Raw genomic sequence first — 21,717 nt, 5'->3', positions numbered from 1 at the left:
GAATTAAACTATTTTGACTATAAAACACCAATTAAACATATATACCTTAGCTGCATTGATGAAACATGTTTGTAAATGCCTCCCCAAAACCAGAAAATTTTCTGCAGCTGATGGAAGTAATTCATTGTAAAATTCCTCTGCATCTTCTCCTGGTTCCAAGCCCACACAGCAATGGCTGAAACAAAAGCACAGGTTTGTGACTTAGTTTGTGTTTAGTTAAAATTTCAGTTGAATCCCAAAGTTTGTACAGCCACTGTGTTTTAATGAAAATTTTTAGTATCCTTCTTTTGTTGCCAGGCCAATAGAGAACTCTTGGAAAAGTAGTCTAATAATTTTCTAGAAAAGTAAACAGTGGTCCACACCACCTTACCTGTACTTAGATCTAAAACTCATATGTCCTATAAACCTACATGTCAATACCTCAGGAAAGAAAAGACATTTGGTTCACAATAAAGACACAAGGCAAGTTTTCAGTGAATGAGCTACAGTCACTCTAAAAACAAAGGAATACCCTGAAAAGTTAACTCAGGGGTAGCATTTGTGTTAACTGATGAATCTTGAACATTTCAGAGCTAAAAGCTACCCATGATAGTATTAATAAGGCACCGATTAGGAAATCAACCACTCTAATTTTACACCAATTTCTACTTTCCTACAGATTTACTTTCTTAAGATTTGCCTGCATATTCTTTATATCAAAGGGAAAACAACAAATAACTAACTCTAGCAGAAATAGTAAATATACATTAAAAGAAAGTTACTTAGGAAATGAGTCCTCTTGAAATTGCACATAAAATATAGGTTATGACTGTTTTTCATTGGCAAAGTCACTTGCTGGACATGATCAGAAGTATCAGTAATAAAAAGAGGGAAGCAGATTTGGCCCAATGGATAGGGTGTCCACCTATCACATGGGAGGTCCAAGGTTTAAACCCAGGGCCTCCTGACCCATGTGATGAGCTGGCCCATGCGCAGCGCTGATTCGTGCAAGGAGTGCCATGCCACGCACAGGTGTCCCCCGTGTAGGGGAGCCCCACATGCAAGGAGTGCGCCCCATAAGGAGCTACCCGGCACGAAAATAGTACAGTCTGCCCAGGAATGGTGCTGCACACATGGAGAGATGACACAGCAAGATGACACAACAAAACGAGACACAGATTCCGGGTGCCGCTGACAAGAATATAAGCACACACAGAAGAACACACAGCTAATGGATACAGAGAGCAGACAACTGGGAGGAGGAGGGGTGGGGAAGGGGAGAGAAATAAATAAATAATTCAAAGAAAAATTTTTAGGGAAATGGACTTTGGCCCAGTGGTTAGGGCATCCGTCTACCACATGGGAGGTCCGTGGTTCAAACCCCGGGCCTCCTTGACCCTCCTTGACCCGTTTGGAGCTGGCCCATGCGCAATGCTGATGCGCGCAAGGAGTGCCATGCCACACAGGGGTGTCCCCCTCACAAGGAGTGCACCCGTAAGGGGAGCCACCCAGCGCGAAGGAAAGTGCAGCATGCTGAGGAATGGCGCCGCCCACACTTCCCCTGCCGCTGATGACAACAGAAGCGGACAAAGAAACAAGACACAGAAAACAGACAACCAGGGGAGGGGAGGGGAATTAAAAAAAAAAAAATCTTTAAAAAAAATATAAAAAATTTTAAAATAATAATAATAAAAAAAAGTATTTGGGAAGCGGACTTGGCCCAATGGATAGGGTGTCTGCCTACCACATGGGAGATCCGTTGTTCAAACCCTGGGCCTCCTTGACCCGTGTGGAGCTGGCCCATGCACAGTGCTGATGCGCACAAGGAGTGCCATGCCACACAGGGGTGCCCCCATGTAGGGGAGCCCCACGCACAAGGAGTGCACACCGTAAGGAGAGCTGCCAGTGCAAAAGAAAGTGCAGCCAGCCTAGGAATGGCATCGCACACACAGAGAGCTGACACAGCAAGGTGACGCAACAACAACAACGAAAAAGTACTTGTGTAGACTAATTAGCAAAAAGAGCCCCAAGCCCAAGAACAGTCTCTATGTATACACTAATGAATAAGGACTGCTATTTGGTCTTTTCAATAAAATATGCAAACATAGATAAGTAACGACAACTACATATTGAGCATGCTAAAAAAACCTAACTGGCTAATGCTTACATGTATCCAGTTGTATTTTGCATTTCAGTTCCAAAAGTTAATGGGCTATTGCTTATATATATCAATTTTTCTTTTCTTTTAGCACTTCAGTTCCTAAAGTTATTTAAAGAGTATTTATCTATTTTGATTGAGAACATTAATAAATGAAATCATGTTTGTGCATTAACAAATTTCTTAAGTCTTGGATTCCATTTTATAGAGCCTTGCTTGATCAGTATTTTCTTAAGCTAACATATCTAATAAAAAAAGTTAAGCACATAATTCATCTTGAAAATTAAAGTATAAAAAAGTATATTATCTACATTTTAAAATTCATCTTTTTAACTATATATTGGGATTTGACCTTTATTGAACTATTTTGTTCTCTTTTCTACTAATTTCTAATATAGTACTAGATTGGTCAATGCTGCTTCTAAATTTTGTCAGGATTTGGTTAATAATGAAATATAGTTAAGACAGCTAAATCAATACAAAGTATAGTTACTAGGCTTTGTATCTGTTATGGCTTTCATTTTAGCATTTCTTTCATTTTCTCTTGCATCATACATTTATATGAAGTCACCCCATCTTTTTTGTAAGCTTCTTTATTTCTTCATTCAAATATTCATTACATAGTCATCAAATAGTCTACTAGGGACTTGGGATTCAGAGGTGAGCAAAAGATATGATCACCATCTTCATGAAGCTTATGGAGGGAAATTTCAGATGTTAGTCAAATAATCACACAAATACAGAATTGTGAATAACAAATATCATGAGGAAAAGCACAAGCAAAATCTAACACAGGAGGTTATCCATTAAGTAGATGAATAAAAAGGAAGCAAAGTTGAAAATCAGAACCTGCTACTACATTCCTGAGAATATCTAATTTATTGCTTCATTTTACCTTAATATCTGTGTAAGCTGGGAAATTGTAGTCCAACCACCCTGGATTCGAGAACAATCTTGACTGAGTACCAAGAGGCAATATTGAATGAGGTCATAACAGTATATATCTTGTTTGATTTTCTTCAACTCTGAGCTTCCTAAAGATGTGCTGTTTATTATTTCTAAGGCAAAAGGAAACAGGATAGACTTATTTTTGCTCAATAAATACAAGAGCTATTTGTAATTTTATATGCTGAATAATAACTAAAAATATACTAACATGGAAAAATCATTGCTATATCATTTCTCCAAATGAATTGGAAGCAAATACTAAAATTGTACCCATGATGGAATCGTTTACTTAAGAATTGTTGCTTAAAAAGTGTTAGCCAATAACAAATAGACTTTCTTACCTTTTAATTTCAACAATATAACAGGAACATTCTGCTCAGGACTTTTTGCAACTTCAGCAGCTAGAGATAATATTCTTGGATCTGTACCAGTAGGCTTCATTTCTCATATCACCTATATTTTAACAGAATCAGAAAATAAAGGTCAAACAGCTCTAAAATATTCACTTTCTAAATCATGTTTGAAATACGGTTTCAACATAAATGAAAACTATGCTTTGTTTGAGAACGGAAAGGTAGACATTTTCCATTTCTTATAGGAAATCTAGTTTTTCTAACCAAAGTACCTCTAGGAGAGCTTAAGACTCCTACACCCCATATGTAACAGCTATAATAGGTATTTTTTATTGAGCATGCACTGTCAAGAACTGTGCTAGGTGCTTCACGTTCACTCTTATTTGTACAACAATCCTTGGATAAGATTTAATTTTCTTTTATCATACAGTAAACTGAGAGTGCAGAGTTAACATTGTAGAACTGAAACTGTTCTTTAAAAGGTCTGTTCACAAGGTTGGCCCTCGACTAGCATCTGGAAACTTGGATTTTGGTAAGGGTCCCACCATTCCTTGATAAGAGTGGCTCATTTTGCCTAAATTGTTTGTACTTACAATGTGTTTATGCTGAATATTTATGTTTCTTTTAGGAGTCTGGAATTCTGGTATGTGCTAGACAGAAGTTGCCTATGTGACCAGTTCCTAATTAAAACACTGGGCACCAAGTCTTTAGTGAACTTCCTTGGTGGACAACACTTCACATGTGTTCTCACAACTCATTTCTAGAAGACTGAAATATTTCCTGGTTTCCTCTGGATTCGCTCCATGCACCTTTTCCTTTTGCTGATTTTGCTTAGTATCATTGGCTATAATAAATCATAGCCACAAATATAACTATATGCTAATTCCTCCTAGCAAATCACCAAACCTGATGATGATCTTGGGGACTCCCAATATACCACAGTACAGAAATGCTAAGTAATTATAACAATAGCTTGTTTATAAATAGAGTGGTGAATAAAAGCAATACTCCTAAAATTATAAAAAAAAAAACAACCCTACATTCCAATTTAATTTGTAGTTAAAATTTTTTCTATATAGTTTTTTTTTTTTTTTTTTTAGGAATTTTCCCCTTCCCCTGAGATGGCTCCTTTGTCTGTTTCCTCGTTGTTTTTGCTCATTGTTTCGTGCTCATTGTCTGTTTTTTCTTTAGGAGGCATTAGGAAATGAGAACCCAGGACCTCCCACATGGGAGGCAGGTGCTCAAGTGCTTGAGCCACATCTGCTCCATAAAGTTTTAATTTATGGTATATTAAAGCTCAAAGATAGCAACATTTAGTAAAAAGTACAATATTTATTTATAATTAATGAAAGCTGACATATATTAAGTATTTACTGTGAGCTAAGCATTGTGTTAAGTGCTCTTATATACTTTGCTTAATTCTCACAATAGGACTGTGAAGCAGTGCCTAGTATCATCTCAATTTTACAGGTAAGAAAAATGAAGAAACTTGTCATTGTTCTACCAGCACATGGTAGAGGAAGTATTCAAATCCATGCCAGTCTGATTCCAAAGTCTGTGGTTTTTATGATCATACTATATTCTTAATATTCCCTCTTATGTAAAAGTAAAAAACACAAAACGTAACTCACTTTCTAGCTATTATCCTTGATAACTAGCATCATAGTCCATCTTTTATATATAAACATTGGCTATAACACAGGAATCTAGAATTCATCCCTAGTAGGTAAAATATAAATCTTAAAAAAAAAGTTTGTTGAAGACAGTGCATATAATAGAGTTATATCATTCTTTCCAATGCCTGCATTACTAGGCTTCCTTTTTAAGAATGTATCAAAATTTTTAATATACTCTCTACTGTGGTCATTTAGTGTCATGCATTTTATAAGCTATACTGTAGTGAATATCAATGTATCTGTCTTTATGCTCTCATGCTAGTAATTTTTAAATTTTTTTAGCAGATACCAGGGATTGAACTGAGACCTCGTACATGTGAAGCACATGCTCATCCACTGAGCTATACCCTCTCATGTTAGTATTGTTTATTTCTTCCCCCCCACCCCACCCTGTTGTTTTTTGCTGTGTCCATTCACTGTGTGATCTTCTGTATCTATTTCTCGATTTGTCTTCTCTTCTTGCTTTCTCTAGGATTCACCAGGATTTGATCCTGGGGACCTCTGATGTGGAGGGAGGTTCCTTGTCAATTGTACCACCTGAATTCCTGGTCTCTGCTGCACTTCACCTTGACTCTCCCATCTCTCTTTTCTTGCCTCATCATCTTGCTGCATGACTCACTTGCGCGCTTACAGGCACTGGCTCTCCATGTGGGCACTGGCTTGCAGCATGGGCAGTCAGCTTGCTGTGCAGGCACTGGTTCACCATACAGGCACGCTTTCTCTTTTTTACCTGGAGGTCCCTGGGATCAAACCCAGATCCTCCCATATAGTAGGCAGAGGCCCTATCACTTGAGCTACATCTGCTTCCCTCATGTTAGTATTTCTGTAGAGTGAATTCCTTGAAGTTGGATGGCTAGATCACAAAGTATATATATTTTAAACTTTGATTAGATAATGCCAAATTTTTCCCCTAAATGGTGTTCCCATCAACATTCCCATCAACAATTACAAGGGTGTTCATTTTCCTGTACCTTCACTAATACAGAATGTTATTTTTTATATTTTTGCCAATCTGCAAGTCGAAAACTTCTATCATTTATATTTCTCTGATTATCAGGGAGGTTAGGCACATTTTCATGTTCACTGGTCATATTTTCTTTATATATTTTCTACAAATCCCTTGACCATTTTTCTATTGGTTTGTCTTATTCTTTTGTAGAAGATTTTCATATATTGATATGAACTGTTTATTATATTGACTATAAACATTTTCTTCTTGTCTGTTTTTAAAGTTTGATTATGGTGTTCTTAGCATAAGGTTTAAAATGTTAATGTAGTCAAATATAAGTCTTTTTCTCTATGGCTCCTGTGTTTTTGCCAATTCTAAGAAAGTTCTTCCCTATCCCAAGAAGTAAAAACATTCTTCCAAAAATTTTCTAGTGTTTTTATGGTTTTGTTTTACTTAAATTATATCTTCTCTATATATGTAAGGTATTTTTTTAATGATGTGAGAAAAACAATAAAAATATTTTTAGTTTGGTGAGATCATAGATTGGTAGAATAAGAAAAAATGCACATTTCTGTCATAAGTTCCTGAGGTAGTAATTAGCCAAAAATAGACATAATAGAAGCAATCTGAAAAGTTACTTTTGTCATACACTAAATTCCCATACATATACTTGGGTTTATTTTTGGACTCTTTTCAAGTCCATTAATCTATTTGTTTATTACTGGATTAGTACAACATAGTTCATTTTAATATCTATTTGGGGAAAATTCACACTATAATGTAAGTGCCAGACAGGCAAAAGCTGCTTTCCTATCTCTTTGGCTTACTGCTACATCCCCAGTGTAGTACCTGGCATATATTAGGTAGTTAAAAATACAAGTTGAATGGCTATAACTGCACAGACCTCGGGAATGCCAAGACTCAGTTTCTTGACCTTCTTTTTTTTCCCCCTGTTAAAATCAAATAAACCTGATTTCTGATTGGAAGCCATTTTGAAATAAAATAGGCTTCAAACACAGTCTTTCCCTCTTGGCTAACAAAATAAAACATCACTGAAACATTATCGTCATCACCAAACATTTGTGTATAACATGCTATGTTAGATGCAAAGGTCACAAACATTTTATAAAGTACAGGTCCCTGCTCACATTGTAGTTGGGAAGTAAAAAAACTTAGATGGACACAGAAGTACATAAAATAAAATAGTGACATGTACAAAAATATAAATCATAGACTTAGAGGACTGGGCTTCTCTGAACCAGTCTCCTTATCTGCAAAGTAAACAAAAGAAGAATTCCTACCTCCTAGAATAATTCTAGATTTAGAAGAGAAGGGAGCCACCAAGGATGATCCTAAAATTTTGCCTGACAGTAGAGCTGGGCCTTAATAATAGCCATTTGGGGAGCTCTTATGTGCCATGCTTTGTTCTAAATGCTTTTATGCATTAATTCATTTAATCCTCTCAAAAATTCTGATAGGTACTAATATTTTTACCCAGTTTTAACAATGAGAAGACTTAATCTTGGCGAGTTTAGTTTGCACAAAATTACATTGTTAAATCTGAAGCTGGAATTCAAACCCAGATTCTGCCTCCAGTTTCCACAAATCTCTTATCCTCTACATGAAACAAGTTTAGTAGCCTTAAAAGAGTAGAGTTAGACAAGATGATAGTTAGAGGGAGAACACATTCACCTACCCACCTGGAACAACAACAAAAACAAATGACCAATTTGGCTATGGTAGAAGTTAAATAAGGGAGGTGATTTGCAGAGTTACGATGATGAACAATCGTCATTAATTTGTAAACTTTCTCTCGTACTTCTCTAATACAATTAGACCCCAAAGCAGTACTTCTTCCATCGTTACCATGAAATTCATAAACTAGGAAAGCGGATGTGACTCAACTGATGGAGCATCTGCCTACCACATGGAAGGTCCAGGATTCAAACCCAGGGCCTCCCGAGCCTGTGTGGTGAGCTGGCTTACGCACAGTGCTGATGCATGCAAAGAGTGCTGTGCAAAGCAGGGGTGTCCTCTGTGTAGGGGTATCCCATGCGCAAAGAGTGTGCCCCAGGAGGAGAGATGCCCTGCGAGAAAAAAGCGCAGCCTGCCCATAAGCAGCACCAGAGGCATGCAGGGCTGACGCAGCAAGATGATGCAACATAAAGAGACACAGATTCCCGGTGCTGCTCACAGAATACAAGCGGACACAGAAGAACACACAGCAAATGGACACATGGAGCAGACAAAAGGGGGGAGGGGGGGAAGGGGGTAGAAATAAATATGAAAAATCTTAAAAAAAAAATTTATAAACTCTGACAGAAAGAAGCAACATTATGACAAGTTATTTATTATTTATTGATGCCATTACCTTGTTACTAGTGCACCAGCTCGAACCTCAGCCCTGCCTTTAGGAATCACGTCTCTCTGGCCTTGCGGTTACCGCCTCTGTGGATCACTGTGATGGAAATAACAAAAGAAGGCAACCCAATGCAATCTAGATGCAACCGATTCTAAGCATCTGTTCACAACTCTCAACCCTTTTTCCCTCCTCCCTCCACCGCCTTTCTCCCAGTCTTATTACCACCAGGAACTTCCTCTGGAACATAAAGGTCAGAAAACGATTGCCTAGGCAACTGCTTTCCCTTTATTCAGGTCCACGCACGCAGGCTCTGATTGCGGGCTCCTCTTCTAAGGGTTCTAGACAGGGATTTGGAGCTACCGGATATAATGTTCAGCTACCGTCCCTCCCAAGCCTCAGTTTAAACACAAGATCTCTGCGAAAGGCGCTATCAACAATAAACAGACGGGACAAGAGAAGGCCGATTCCCATGAAGAGTTCGGACATGCCGGGTCACTAGGCCCAGGCGCCTGGGGTCCAGGTCTTTCGGCACCCTGGGGGCATTCTCCTCTCCCAGCTGCCACCTTAGGTCAGCTACCTCATCCTCGCTTTGCGTTCCTCCACCGAAAGCGGACAACGCTCCAGCTACGCGCTTCAGCGGCGCAGCCCTATCCCGGCAGCGCGCGACGCTACGCTAGAACGCGCGCGAAGGCGGGCCCAGGACGCCTCCGAGCCAAGGGGCGGGGCGTTCTTCGCCGGGCAGCCAATCAGCACGCGAGAGGTTCCCCTTAGGGTCGCGCGAGTGCGGCGCTCGCTGAGTCTGTGGTGGTGGTGCGGGCGGCTGCTACCAAGTCTACTTCAGGTTGAGTGGCAGGTAGTGGTGAGCGCCGCTGGCGCCGGCAAGGTTGCGGCTGGAAGATAATGATGCATGGAGCGATGAAACACTTGAACATTGGCAGTCGCGAGCGGGTTCTCAAGTTGGGCGAGAGTTTCGAGAAGCAGCCGCGCTGCGCTTTCCACACTGTGCGCTGTGAGTGGGGACGGACACTGAGAAAGAGGGAGAACCGCCGGTATAGGGGTGTGGTGGCAGGAACCCTTCCGAGTTCTGTCCTCCAATTCTCCTAACTTTGCTGGAGAATGGGAGGCGTAGCGCGCTCCGTTGTCCTGCCTGGCGTTCCTGGAGGCCGGGGGAAGGAGCAGGAGCGGAGCAGATGTGGGTAAACCCTGCACTGAAGGATTTGAGTGAGACCAGCAAGCAGGAAGGTGACACTTTGTGAAGAAGGGTTGTAGGAGTGACTGTAGAGACAGACGTTGACAGATGGATGATGTAGCGGTGGAAAGGAAAATAATGTGACAAAAAGAAGGATGCAAGGGGCCGAACTCCTCTTCATTATTCAGGGAGAAAGGACTGCTTTGAGGATGGTGGCAGGATATTCTCTCCTTTCTTCACTTTTTCTGACCTCTGGATGATGAAGGTCCTTATTTAGATTGTTCCTGAGAAGAGATTCTGTACTTTCCCAATGATCTGAATCTCTTTTGGACCCATTTCATTCAGTAAGTTAAATACTGATTATTAAGTATTAGAGGGTTTGTTAATTGCTGTATTTGGAAGATATTTCTCTCCTTATGATTTCTATCCTTTGGTTTACTTATGTGCTCTGTCACTCGTTTTAATAAATTATTCTCTTTTATGTTGTTGAGACAGAGAAGAGAGCCCTTGCTTAAGTGGTTTCCTGATGCTGATTTCAGGAGGGAAAATATATCATATTATAATTTTGTATGTAAAACATTGATTCTTTGCATAGAATTCTAGAGCTGGAAGGAAGTTTTGAGATCATTGAATCATAACTTCTCATTTTTTATGTGTATCAAAATTTCACAGTAGATAATTTTTCAGTCCTTTTATTCACCCCTTGCCTTCTTCAGTGTCTCAATCTTCCACCCTTCTGAGTCATTTTGTACCCCCATCCTACCATCAGGATGTCCACAGACCTTCATGGTTTTTTCTCTGAAGTATTCCAGGCTTCAAGCAAAATAACTAATACATTCTCTAAAAGTTTGCTTGAGATGTAGACAATCTAATTACAGTAACTCCCAGTAGGTTATGAAAAACAGTAGATTTTTAAACCTTGAAGGGTATATCCTCACTTAAAAAGTTCAAAGTGAGGATGGAAACAATAGAAAGGGGATCTGACTTTCATACAGTACAGGTGAACCTATTTTATAACCAGCACATAAATCAATGTAATCTGGGGGGAGTAATATTCTTTTTTTATGTAAAGAGGCAGTTATGCCTGTCTGATATGCTGTGGTCTTAGACAGACCTGAATGTGAATCCTGGCCTCTACCATCTGTTTAAGTAATGTAGTGTTAGAAACATTTTCTAAGCCCTCAGCCTTAGTTTTCTTGTGTGTAAAATGGTATTAATAATAAGTACATTTCAAGGGTTTTGTAAGGATTAATTAAGATAGTGTAAACAACCTAGCACAGTGTTTGACATGTGGTAGACAATAAATACTAGTCATTATTCTTGAAGGGTTATATTTATGAGGAGTGCCAGTGAATGTAATTCACTTACACTTTCAAAAAGCATTTATCAGACTTGGCAATAAAACCTGTCAAATAGATAGTCTGGCATGTGGTGGGGAGCACATGAGAGTTTTTTTGGGTTTTTTTTTTTTTTACAGTATGTGTGTTTTTTTTTAATACTTATTTATTTATTTCTCTCCCCTTCCTCCCCAACCACAGCTGTCTGTTCTCTGTGTCTATTTGCTGCGCCTTCTTTGTCCGCTTCTGCTGTTGTCCGTGGCATGGGAATCTGTGTTTCTTTTTGTTGCATCATCTGTGTGTCAGCTCTCCGTGTGTGCTGCGCCATTCCTGGGCAGGTGCACTTTGTTTCACGCTGGGCGGCTCTCCTTGCGCGTGGGGCTCCCCCACGCGGGGACACCCCTGAGCGTGGCAGGGCACTCCTTGCGCACATCGGCACTGAGCATGGGCCAGCTCCACACGGGTCAAGGAGGCCCGGGGTTCGAACCGCAGACCTCCCATGTGGTAGACGGACGCCCTAACCACTGGGCCAAGTCCGCTTCCCACATGAGATGTTTAATCAATGCTAAACTAAATGCTTACAACAGATTCTTCACTGAAATTCTGTAATTCTAGAACTGTCTTAACCTGTTGATACTCAAAACTTGTATACTTTAAAAAAAAAGTGAAGGCCAAATAAAAGACAATACTACTTAATACAAGTAATAAAAAGTAGAATTGATTAAACCTAACTATAGAATAATTAGAAAAGCAACTAAGTTCAGAATAGTTTTGATAGACTTATTGATTATAAATTCTTACCATTAAGTAAAGTTACAGATGCTTTGAGTACATTCCCATCTCCTTAAGTTAGTCTCATATATTTTTAGGCATCTATTGATAGGCTTTAGGGCCTATGAACCTCTTGAAATTATACAGTATTTGATATGTATGTTCATATGTGCATTTTTCTGTGGATAGATGGGTTCTATAAGTGGTCTAGAATTTTCAACAGCTTTTCACAGAATTTAAGATTTTCCACATCTCTTAACAGTCAACACAAAAGTTAACAAGCATGGATATAGGCTAAGAGGCCCTATAATGGGTGGATATAATGTGTTTGTGTTCTTGGCTTGATCATTTACCAGCTTCATTACTTTAGAGGTAGTCCCATTGGTAAAATGTGGAAAGAATATTCAACTCAAAAAGCAGTTGTGAAGATCAAAAGTGATAGTATATTGTAAAAAACAAAACAATAGAAAAACACTTTTTAAACACTAAAGCAGAGATATAGATTTACCAGCCTATAGACCAAGTTTGACTTTAGAAATGCTTTGTTTGACCCACATAATTGTTGCTGTGTTAAATTAGTTGCAAATACTTAAAAATCTGGAGCTTTTGTCTGGATTTCCAGTTTGTTTTTAAAAATCAGAAGATAATCCGGCAACACTAAACCCATATTTTCTCTTGGCAGCAGGTGGAGCTGAATTGTGGTTGTTCCCTTGAGGGGGGACACATTCATTTGCTTGGCCACTGCTCTGCTTCACTCCCATGGATTACCTGGCTAACTTCTCTACTAAAGCATTAGACAATGTTAGCTACAGTTAAATGACAATCACAACTCCCCCTGTCAGAAAACTATTGAAGATCAGAGAGAGAGGGTTTTAATCCAGAGTGTAATTTCTATGTTTTACATATTTATCAGAGAATTCTTCATTGTCAGATAGTAAGTAATTGATGCACTCTGTAAGAACAGAAGTGTACTAATGAAAAAATATAAAAGGAATATGGCAATATCTCCCCTAAAGAAATTGGGTAGAGATGAATCTGGATCTATAGGAAACATTTAGAAAACCATGTTTTTATATATAGCTTAGCATCTCTATATATTTAAAATAAGTTTGGAAGTGGTTATAGTAGGGTGAACAGTCCAAACCAGAGTCAACAATGAAGATTTCTTATGTGTCTGGTGTAATAAAGACCCTGTGCTAGGTTCTGGAGGAATTGAAGTATGAAGCACTGTACTTTTTAAAAATATATACAATATAGTAGGCCATATCCATGGAAGTGGAGAAGAAATTGAGATTTTGGAGGATATGAAAAGGGCTGCACCCAAAAGTAGCTTCAGGGAAGAAGATGCTTTGAAATAAAATGTAAAGTCCAAGAGAGCAAAAACATAGAATAGAGAAAAGCAGAACAGTCTGGAAGTATTTAAACAGTTTAGCCTTTACTAGTTTACAATCAGAAACTAATCTGGAAGGAGATAACTTCAAGAATGGAAGGAGATAGCTGTGAAAGATATTATGAAAGAAGATTTAGTGACTAGATGTGAGTGATGAAGAAGATTGAGGAATATTTAGAGGAATATTTACATTGATGAGCAGAACCCTGAAGGAAGGTTAAAAAATAGAAAGCTGAGGACTTTTTGAGACCAACTGTGGACACTTATATAAGGCATGTTAATGACTTACTTATATCGAAAGATTTTTTAAAAAGTGGTAATTGCTTCTTTTCTACTATATACATCCTTATAAAATGACTTTAGCTCTCCCTTTAGCGTCTCAAATGCTATTTGCTTCTCAAACCAAAGTTTTTCTCTGTCCCCATTGATGTTGATATGTCTTGGCCAACCTCTCATCATTTTAATATTGCTGGGTTTTGTTGATCCTTATTCTAGCTTTAGCAAATATTAGTTGCATGATCTTGGACAAAATACGTAACTTCTTCTACCCTCATTTTCCTGATTTTTAAAAGAGGGATATTCACTTATTTATAGGTTTATTGTGAGATTTAGAAATAAAAGTGATTGGAAAACATTTAAACTGATTAGCACGTAAATAATAGCTATTATTATTGTTTTGTTTTGTATCTATGCTCATTTTTCTTGGATTTTTCTGGCTTCTCTTCTGCATTCTTTCTCTTCTGTGATATTCAGGCCTTTTTTTTTTCCTTCCAATATCACTGTCTTTTGATTAGTTGATATAAATTAATACTTACTTCACTAAATCTAAACCCTCTTTCAAGCATCTGAAATATACTATCTTAATTATCTTTAAAACTAAACTTATCATCATTCTTACTTACCTTGCTACTACTAATGAACTTCCCAATTTGCTTTCAGCCTAATCTTCATTCTTTGGTTCCCAGGTTTATTACCTAGAGATAAATTTTAAATCAAAACTTATACATTTTTCATATTTCTTATGTTATTTTTTTATCTGTTTCCTAAAATTTAGGAATAAGCATAGAGATTTTAAGAGATGGCTATTGCATGTATTTGGATTTGAATTAAAGCAGTATGAAGAATAAAAAATAAACTATATTATGAAGAATATAGATTACTTTAAGTGATTGTTATATTCATTTGCATTTATATTTGTTTAAGAAATAGAGAAATGGATTTTATTTCTTTTCATAGAATTGTTATGGGAATTGAATATAAAGTGTTAAGCATGGGCCTGGCACAAATAAGTGTTCCATAAACGTTGTCATTGTGAAGCATGACCAGCCTTCGTTTATTGACAGTCTTGATTTGATGAGCACTAGAAAATTCTCCTACCCAAGATCTGCCCATTACAGTACCCTAAATTCCATTAATAAAGATTCATTACTTGGGATTTAGACTTGTTGTTTTTGGGGCTTCCCTGTTAATATAAAGATAAATCCCTTGGGGTAGGATAATACCTGAAAGGGGCCTGGAGGAGGAGGGCCATAATATTCTTTCTTTATCTGATTGCTGATTACCCACATCAAGCTTATGATATTTATGCTCTGTTTTGCAAGTATGCTATATTTTAATCAAAAGTTAACTTAGAAAAAAATATATAACCAAAGGAATTCTACATTTATATTATTATCAGTGTTCGATATATTGATATGGATTTTTTAAAATATGAATTTCTTTAAGCAGCTCTCATATTTTAGTGGTTTTAAAGCTTGTTTAGCACATGAAGTACCTTGAGCATCCTTAATTCCTCCCAGGCACTATATCTTCATTTCAAACTGAAAATTAAAACTTAAGTCCTTTTGAGGTACCAAAATAGTTTACATATCCATGAAAAAACTAAAGCCATTAAACTGAATAAGATTGCTTTTTCCTTTTTTTAAATTTCTCCATTAATATGTATTTGCCATGTATTCATTAATTTTGTACTCTGTTAGGACAGACCGCAAGTGGTAGTGGACACCAAAGGCTTAAGAAAAAATTTTGGGTTAAAAAGACTGAAAATTGAAAACATTCTATTGACATCAGTTTTTTAGCAAGTAAAACATCTTAATGTAGTTTATCTTGGTCTCAGCAGGATTCTGAGGAAGTGTGGTTGAGGAATACTGATTTAGAGTATAGCTAGCTTTTTTTCCCCTCAAAATTTATGTGGAAATAAATTGGATTATATTTTGTTTGTTCTTCAGACTCTTCCAAGCCATTTCAGTTACTAACTTTTTAAAAAATGATTTATCATTCTGAAATGCACTCATTTTTTGAATACTCAAGTATTTATATTTCTTTGCAGATGACTTCAAACCTGCTTCTATTGATACTTCTTGTGAAGGAGACCTTGAAGTCGGCAAAGGTGAACAAGTGACAATAACCCTGCCAAATATAGAAGTGAGTATTTCTATATATTTAGACTAGATTGCTTTGTTTAAAGTTTCATTAACTTTATTTATTTGTTGTTTTAAAGATTTATTTATTTTTTTATTTCTCTCTCCTTCCCTGCCCCCCGCCATGTTGTCTGCTCTCTGTGTCCATTCGCTGTGTGTTTTTCTGTGTCCAGTTGTAATCTTGTCAGTGACACCCAGAATCTGTGTCTCATTTTGTTGCATCATCTTGCTGCATCAGCTTTCCGTGTATGTGGCACCATTCCTGGGCAGGCTGCACTTTTTCACGCTGGGCAGCTCTCATTATGGGGCGTATTCCTTGCACATGGGGTTTCCCTATGCGGGGGACACCCCTTTGTGGCACAGCACTCCTTGCGCACATCAGCCCTGAGTGTGGGCCAGCTCGTCATACGAGTTAGGAGGCCCTGGGTTTGAACCTTGGACCTCCCATGTGATAGACAGATGCACTATCTGTTGGGCCAAATCCGCTTCCCTAAAGTTTTAGTAACTTTAAAGAAAAGTAATTCCATAGTATGTGTAGTGTAGTCAGATAAAAAGTAATTAATAAATATTGCAAAGTGAAAATCCTTATTTTAAAATATTTTAGGTAAAGTAATTAAAAAAATATCCATTTAATAGTTTCAAGAACTTTTGTAGCAAATGATTTGAAACAATTAGAGATCTAAATTAAATATTTTTTAAATTACCATTATGATCCAAATTTTGTAGTCTGAACTAGGGATACAAAGATGATTAACAAATCCCCTACCTTCTTGTGTAAGCATCTAGTATGGTAAGTTAGAGCATGTATAAAATGCACAAGCACTTAAGTAGAATCAAACGTTCTGTCTGGTGGAATCTTGTAAGGCTTCACAAAGAGGTGATATTTGAGCTCAACTGATGTCTTAAAAGACAATTAGGATTTCATCAGGTAGAAAAGGAGTGGAATATTCTAGGTATTCTAAAAAGTATGTAAAAGGTTCAAATGCTAAAAGAGCAAGAAGTTTGTGAAAAAAGAGATTTTATGTAGTAGATTATAGAATAATGAAAACTGAAAGGAGTAAGGGACTTCCAGGAAGATGGTGGATTAAAAAGACATGGAACTCTCTTCTCTCCCAGAAAAATAGCTACAGGAGAGGCAGAAACAGACTGAAAAAAAATGTTCTAGGGTTTGGGACACCTGGGGAAGGCTGGACACCACGTAGAAGAGAGAGGGGCACAGAAGAAAAGTCTTGATGAAGAGATCATGAGTAGAAGCAGCAACTGTAGTCACCAGCACCCTTACCTGATGAGCAGATAATTTTGAATTCTCAAGTCTGGGAGCTACAGAGAGAGAGGGCTACATTGATTCCCCTCCCCAAGAAATGGGAGAGAGAGAGAGCAACACAGCTAAGGCTGATTCAGCTTTTGGCCAACACATTTGTCCTGCTATATCCCACAAGATGATCCAGGCTGGTAGGGGCCATGCTGTTGTTTGCTCTGGGGGGCCAGCACAGAACTAAGAAGATCCTGCTCTCTTAATCACACTCCTTACCACCTGGTATTAGTATTGTTTTTTTTTTAAATTTCTCTCCCCTTCCCCTCCCCCTCCCCCCTCCCCACCCCAGTTGTCTGTTCTCTGTGACCATTTGTTGCATGTTCTTCTTTTGTCCGCTTCTGTTGTTGTCAGCGGCATGGGAATCTATGTCTCTTTTTTGTTGCGTCATCTTGCTGCGTCAGCTCTCTGTGTGTGCGGCGCCATTCCTGGGCAGGTTGAACTTTCTTTTGCGCTGGGCGGCTCTCCTTACGGGGTGCACTCCTTGCGCATGGGGTTCCCCTACACGGGGGCACCCCTGCATGGCACAGCACTCCTTGCGTGCATCAGCACTGCATGTGGGCCAGCTCCACACGGGTCAAGGAGGCCTGTGTTTGAATCGCAGACCTCCCATGTGGTATACAGACTCCCTATCCAAGCCCGCTTCGCTGGTATTAGTTGTTTAGGATGCAGAGGGAAGTGAAATTATTTCCTACCCAGGAAAATGGAGGAGGCTGCCAGCAAAGGTTGGCGAATAGCCTCTGAGAAAGTTTGAATTATGAGGCTCTGAATATCCAGGTTGGATCCTCTCTCACATTGTTGTGGTCAGTGTTGCAGAGAACACACTCAGACCACACTGAAATGAGAGGGCTGCCAAAGAGTGCTCTCTGCTGGCTGACCAAGGAAATTGTGAAGAAATTAAAGGTAAGTAAGTAAGAAAGTCTTTTTCTAGCCTTACAGCCTCCCTCCCCAAGGCCCTTGGAAGCAGGTCTGCAACCCTGGGCACATGGCGCAGATTTGAGCAACTAAAAGGGACAATCCTAAAGAACTACAACAGGTTGAACCAAGAATCGAAGAACAAAAGTAGCACACAGCCTCCCACCACTAAATCCCTACAAAAGAGAGAAAAATTGAGGATCAGAGTAAACTTGCCATCATAATCAGATACCTGTACATCAGCACAAAATTACAAGCTATACTAGAAAACTGAAAGAAATGGCTCAAGCAAAGGAATATATCAAAGCCCCAGATGAGACACAGGATTCAAGAAAACTAACCAATGAGATTCATACAAATTTCCAGAAGCACATTAATGACTTGAAAGGAAATATGTCTAAAGAGATAAAGGACATCAAGAAGACATTGAACAAGAACAAGGAAGAATTTGACAACCTGAATAGGGCATTAACAGAGCTCACGGGAATGAAAAACATGATAGGTGAGGTAAAAAACACATTAGAAGGAAGCAGATGTAGCTCAAGTGGTTGGGCTTCCATCTATCATATAGGAGGTCCAGGGTTCAATTCCTGGGGCCTCCTGGTGGAGGCAAACTGACCTGTGTGGTGAACTGGCCTGAGTGGAGAGTTGGCCCACGCAGACTGCTGGCACATGAAGAGTGCTTGCCTGCACAGAACGCTAGCCCATGTGGAGAGCTGGTGCAGCAAGATGACACAACAACAAAAACAAAACAGAGACACAGAGGAGAGACAATAAGAGACACAGCAGGCTAGGGAGCTGAGGTGGCGCAAGAGATTGAGTGCTTCTCTCCCACTCTGGAAGTCCCAGGCTGGAGGTGGTGGGTGGCGGGGGGGGGGGGGGAGAAGTGACTTTCTAAAGTCAGTTAATGAAGGAGATGAAGACAAAATAACTTTAGTATCATCAAAAAATCCAGTGGGAGGAACTTCCTCACTTTCTCTATTTTCATTTTTTCTTCCTCATCTTCTGTTTGCAAAGGTTCCAAAACAGATTTAATAATCGTCCAAGTGGACCAAATAGTAACAGGGAGTGGAATACCTTGTACATGTAATTTTTTAAACTCTTTTCCTAGTCTTTCCTAGTCTTCTAATTCTAAACTTCCTACTGCTGGGAACCATGAGCAATATTTTTTATAATCTGTAAAAGTTCTGAAATACAAGACTTGCTGGCCTCGGCTCCTCCTGCCTTGAGGAGTTGTTTGAGGAGACAGACATATGGGTGTTATTTTGTTGAACTGTCTCTGTTTCCCATCATAACCCTGCTAGAATACCTGAGAGTGTCCTTACTCGCTGAGGACTTGGAAGGCCTTCTAAACCACTCGGGGCTCTATGCCATGACAACTCTTTTAATTTTGCTTGATTCTTCTTCCCTTTGTGCCCCTCATTGGGTGCCAGTTGCTGAGACAAGCTCAGCAATAGTTTTGCATGAAGGGAAGGTGATGCAGAACTGAAAAAATAAAAGGACGGAAAGAAAGACACAAGAGAGGAAATAAAGATGGGACCAGGGGACTCACAGCTTCTGAAACTGAGAGCCTTAACTCTAGTTTCCACATTGTATTTATTTAGGAACTAATAAGCAGTGTTCGTTATTACTATAATAAGGGACAGGTGCAACATTTACAATAATAAGGTACAGGTCATACAAAGTTCAAATGCCTCCTCACGCGAACATTTTTTTTGTGCTGACCATACAGCGTTCCATCTAGTCAAGGCCTGGTGTTCCTAAGCCTGCACTTTTTGTCTGCATTATGGAAACATTTCAACTTCAAACCATGTTCCTTAATGTTTTCCCATAACACAGAAGGAGAAGAGGAGGGAAAATGGGCAGAACGGGTATTTAAGGAAAAATGGCTGAAAATTTCCCAACTCTCATGAAAGAAATGAGTTCACATATCCAAGAATACCCAATCAGAATGAATCTGAATAGACCTACTATAAAATACATACTACTCAGAATGTCAAATGCCAAAGATAAAGAGAAAATTCTGAGAGCAACAAAGGAGAAGCAAACCATCACATAGAAGGGACACCCAGTAAGACTTAGTGTGGATTTGTCATCAGAAAGTATGGAGGTGGGAAGATAGTGGCATGATATAATTAGGACACTGAAAGAGGAAAAGGCCAGCCAAAAATTCTTTAATCAACTTCTCATATGAAGTTGAGTTTAAAATAGTCACAAATAAGCAGAATTTAAGAGAGTTCCTGAAAAAGAATCCACCTTTGCAGAAAATATTAAAGGGAGCCCTATAGACTGAAAGAAAAAGACAGGAGAGAGAGACTTGGAGGAGAGTTTAGAAGGCAAGAATAGCAAAATGATTAAATGAGTAAAAAAGAGATGAAAATAAGATATGACGTGTGAAAACCAAAGAATAAAATGGAGGAAGTAAATAATACATTTACAGTAATATCGTTGAATGTGAATGAATTAAACTCCCCAGTCAAAAGATACAGGCTGACAAAAGGGATAAAAACACATGAGTCATCCATATACTGCCTACAAGAGACTTACCTTAGACCCAGGGATACAAACTAGCTGAAAGTGAAAGGTCAGTAAAAGATATTCCATGCAAACAGTAAGCAAAAAAGAGCAGGGGTACCTATACTAATAGCGTACAAAACAGACTTTAAATGCACAAAAGAGATACGGAAGGCCATTTTATATTAATAAAAGTAACCAACCAGGAAGGAGTAATAGTCATAAATATCTATGCTCCTACCCAGGGTGCTCCAAAATATGAGGCAAACTCTGACAAAACTTAAGGGAGAAATAGACATCTCTACAATAATAGTTGGAGACGTCAACATACTACTTACATCATTAGATGGAAAACTTGACAAGAGATTAACAAGGAAATAGAGAACTTGAACAATGTGATAAACAAGCTTGACTTAACAGAATGTTGCATCCTAAATCAGAGGGTTGTACATTCTTCTTAACTGCACATGTGTCTTTCTATAGGATAGACCACATGTTAGGTTACAAGGCAGGTCTCAATAAATACAAAAAGATTGAAATTATACAAAACAACTTCTCAGATCATAAGGGAATAAAACTGAAAATCAATAATAGATGGGAAAGGTGAAAATTTGCAAATGGACAGTGGCTAAACAACACACTCCTAAACAACAAGTGGGTCAAAGAAGAAATTGTAAGAGAAATTAGTAAATATTTCAAGGTTAACAAAAATGAGAAGAAAACTTATCAAAACTTATGGGATACAGTGAAGGCAGTGGTGAGAAATTTACATCCCTAAATGTCTATATTAAAAAGAGAAAAAAGAGCTAAAATTAAAGATCTAGCTGAACAACTGGAGAAACTAGAAACAGAACAGCAAACCATTCCCAAAGTAAGCAGAAGGAAGGAAATAATAAAGATTAGAGCAGAAATGAAATTGAGAACAACAGAAAACAAAAGTGAACAAAACCAAAAACTGGTTCTGGAGGTGCAGATGAAGATCAGTGGTTGAGCACCTGCTTCCCCTGTACAGGGTCCTGGGTTCAATAGCCACTACCTCCAAAAAAACAAAACCCCCAAAATTGATTTTTTGAGAAGATCGATAAAATTGACAAACCCTTAGCTAGACTAACAAAAAAAGAAGGGAAGATGCAAATGAATAAAATCAAAAATGAAAAGGGGAAAGTTATGACTGACCTCACAGAAATAAAAGAGACCAACAGAGAATATTATGAACAACTGTATGCCAACAAGTTAGACAACCTAGATCAAATGGATAAATTCCTAGAAATGCACAAACAACTTATATTACTCAACATTGAACTCAAGAAACCAGTCACATTTAAAGATATTGAATCACTCATCAAAAATCTCCCAACAAAGAAAAGTCTAGGACCAGAGGGCTTCACAGGTGAATTCTAACCAAGCATTTTGAGAGGAACTAACACCAATCCTGTTTAAACTC

General features: G+C 38.5%; 2 protein-coding genes across 6 annotated transcripts in view; one reads left to right on the top strand and one right to left on the bottom strand.

Moving 5' to 3' along the window:
- IQCB1 (IQ motif containing B1) overlaps window positions 1-9,117 on the bottom strand; it is an 82,223-nt gene extending 73,106 nt beyond the window's left edge. For 3 of the 5 annotated variants that reach the window (XM_058295730.2, XM_058295728.1, XM_058295726.2), the window contains exons 1-5: window positions 9,003-9,117; window positions 8,435-8,521; window positions 3,427-3,538; window positions 3,033-3,195; window positions 46-175 (exon numbers count right to left, since the gene is read on the bottom strand). In XM_058295730.2, the coding sequence (XP_058151713.1) occupies window positions 46-175; window positions 3,033-3,195; window positions 3,427-3,526 (393 nt within the window). In that variant the 5' untranslated portion in view covers window positions 3,527-3,538; window positions 8,435-8,521; window positions 9,003-9,117. Of the gene's footprint in view, window positions 1-45; window positions 176-3,032; window positions 3,196-3,426; window positions 3,539-8,434; window positions 8,522-8,647 lie in introns of all 5 variants that reach the window. The other 2 variants (XM_058295727.2, XM_058295725.2) reach the window with 1 other exon arrangement.
- Window positions 9,118-9,207: 90 nt separating this feature from the next.
- Window positions 9,208-21,717, top strand: part of EAF2 (ELL associated factor 2) — a 55,552-nt gene continuing 43,042 nt past the window's right edge. The window contains exons 1-2 of the mRNA XM_004480754.4: window positions 9,208-9,434; window positions 15,442-15,536. Coding sequence (XP_004480811.1) covers window positions 9,326-9,434; window positions 15,442-15,536 — 204 coding nt within the window. The 5' untranslated portion in view covers window positions 9,208-9,325. The remainder of the gene's footprint in view (window positions 9,435-15,441; window positions 15,537-21,717) is intronic.

This window comes from Dasypus novemcinctus, chromosome 4 (assembly GCF_030445035.2).
Source record: "Dasypus novemcinctus isolate mDasNov1 chromosome 4, mDasNov1.1.hap2, whole genome shotgun sequence".
Lineage (NCBI taxonomy): Eukaryota > Metazoa > Chordata > Mammalia > Cingulata > Dasypodidae > Dasypus > Dasypus novemcinctus.
The sequence above is the reverse complement of the archived record's forward strand: the minus strand, read 5'-3'. Positions and strand labels throughout refer to the sequence as shown.